This window comes from Conger conger, chromosome 4 (assembly GCF_963514075.1).
Source record: "Conger conger chromosome 4, fConCon1.1, whole genome shotgun sequence".
Taxonomy (NCBI): Eukaryota; Metazoa; Chordata; class Actinopteri; order Anguilliformes; family Congridae; genus Conger; species Conger conger.
The window spans coordinates 71058728-71061227 of NC_083763.1; the positions used below are offsets into that span (position 1 = coordinate 71058728).

The 2500-nt window shown below is 47.5% G+C and overlaps 1 protein-coding gene across 1 annotated transcript in view; it reads right to left on the reverse strand.

The window, feature by feature from the left end:
* Positions 1–2500, reverse strand: part of gmds (GDP-mannose 4,6-dehydratase) — a 283922-nt gene that overhangs the window by 152391 nt on the left and 129031 nt on the right. The window contains 2 exon segments of the mRNA XM_061239608.1: positions 96–199; positions 202–222. Of these exon segments, the coding sequence (XP_061095592.1) occupies positions 96–199; positions 202–222 (125 nt within the window).

Genomic DNA, 2500 nt, shown 5'->3' on the forward strand with positions numbered 1-2500 from the left:
GTCTTGAGTGAATAATGTGGAAGCGTAAAGAGTTCAGCTTTGGGCTTAATTTTTTTGGGGGGGTTTTTATTGATGGGCCCCCATCCATAGCCTACCTCCACGTAGTCCTTGGCGTGACCCCAGTCCCTCTTGGAGTCCAGATTGCCCAGGCTGAAGCAGTCCAGCTGTCCCAGGTGAATCTTGGCCACCGAACGGCTAATTTCCGAGTTACAAAATTGGCCCCTGCGAAGGAAGATGAAAGCGAGGAGAGAGAGGGGGGGAGAGAGAGAGAGAGAGAGGAGAGAGAGAGGGAGAGAGAGAGAGAGAGAGAGAGAGAGAGAGGGAGAGAGAGGGAGAGAGAGGGAGAGAGAGAGAGAGAGAGAGAGAGAGAGAGGAGAGAGAGTGAGAGAGAGAGAGAGAGAGACAGGAGATGATATCAGCGGAGTGGAGCGGGCTTTTGCTTGGACGCCTCACAGTCGGGGCCTCGCTCGGTGGACAGCGGGAGGAAGAGCCGCAGCGGGAGGAAGCCCAGGAGCGGGAGAGCGGCGGAGTCAGAGAGCTCGGCTTTCACCCGCTCCTCCGCCGGCGCACAGCTAACCCCGCCGGCCGGGGGCCAAGACAAATCCGCTGGAATGTCAGTTTATCAACAGAAGAGTCTAGAAGTTACACACAGAAGGGCGAGAGGCCCGGCCCGCCCCGGACCACCCTGGCGCTCGACCTCCCCGGGCCGGTTCAGAACCGGGCCTGCCAGACCGCCGGCTCGGCACCGGGCTCGGCCACGGTGCACGCTGCAGATTCTATCTGCGGAAAAACAAACCATCGTCCAATTACCACGCTGCAGACCGGGACTCGGAACACGCCTGCGCTTTTTTGGGGGGGGGTTTGGGTGCTGTAGCTCCCTCCAGCTGACGGGCGGTCGCCGTTGCGTTTGCGAGGAGCGCTAGCTTTCGTTAGCCGCGGAACATTACAGAAACGACCGAAAGCGACATGGCGAAACATAGCGGTTTATAATTATGTATTATTAGAAAATAATATGAACCAATTTATTTGTTCAACGTTGTTGTGCAATTTACTCCCTACATTAAGGCATAAATCCATAAAATATATTATTATAAAACAGAATAATCCCTATCAGTAGATTTTAATAATATTTTTGTGCAGTAATAGTATATTTTTAAAGTGCTGTCAAAAATGTGTTCTTTTGTTTGTTGCTCGCTGATATAAATTAACATAAAAACCTATTCAAACTGTACATGAAATTAAGCGTTCCAATTTCACTTAATTACAGGTTTTGAGGAAGAATCCTCCCCTTTGCTTCAATTCAGTAAAAACAGACTACTAAAAATACCTCATTGCAAAGATACAAAATTATATGGATATAGTGCCTTCAGAATTATTTAATAAACACAATTGAGGGAGATTATCTCAGCGGCTTATTCTGCAGACGACTTGAGGATTTTTTTTTTTAGTTTCCAGTTAAAAGCTGGGCGATGACAAACACGGTGATGGAAACGGTTTACAAAACGGCTCCCGGAAAAAAGCGCGAAGGGCCCGGACCGTCCCGTCGCCCCGGGGCAGTGACCCCAGACGCACCGCTTAGAACCCAGAGGGACAAACACACATTTGACACGGAGAAACAAGGCTAGCTAAATAAAAGTAATTGGTGAGAAATGGCTGGCGATAAAACAGTCCCTGAGGGAGAGCGGGGCCCCCTCCCCAGCGGGCGGTAGATGCTCTCTCCATAATCAGTTAGCGAAACTCCCCGACGCTCCCCGTTTGACGGGCGTTAATAACCGAGTCCCCGGGGCCGCCGTCTCCCGGCCGATAAACAGAGCGCTGTCACCTTCCCCACTGATCAATCTGCCCCCGTTAGCACCTCCACTCACCCCGAGAACACGCGCAACCTTTCCCACAATTCAGTGTTACGGAATAAATCCCCACCGTCTTGAAAGGAATGCGCTTGATCCCGTTTTATTTATTTATTTATGTCGCTTTTCTCTGAACCGCCAAAAACACACCCCATCCCACCCCCCCCACCCCCCCGGCTGCCAAAACATTCTTGTCGAGTGACAAGAACAATGAAATATTCTTAACTATTTGACACGGATTTACATGAAAAATGAAACAATAACCTGCAAATTACACACGTGACAAAAATGTAAGTATTTCTTATTAAATATTAATCACCTCTCATGCTGTGGCCTGATCAGCAAACAAACATGTTTCAGAAATATTTTCAAAATGAAAAATTTACAAAGTACACACACGCAGCTCAGACACACACACACACACACACACACACACACACACACCCGCATACACACAGTACTGGGTAAACCTCCAAGGCACAATACATTTTTAATAGAAATGTTTGCTTTCTTCATTCGTGTATCATAAAAAATAGCAAATTTGAGACTTCCAAACATTAATTTTCCCAAAAAATATTTTACTTTATTTAACGAAACATAATTTTAAGTAATAGACCACTTATCCGATAAAAACTTGATTGAAGCTGATTATC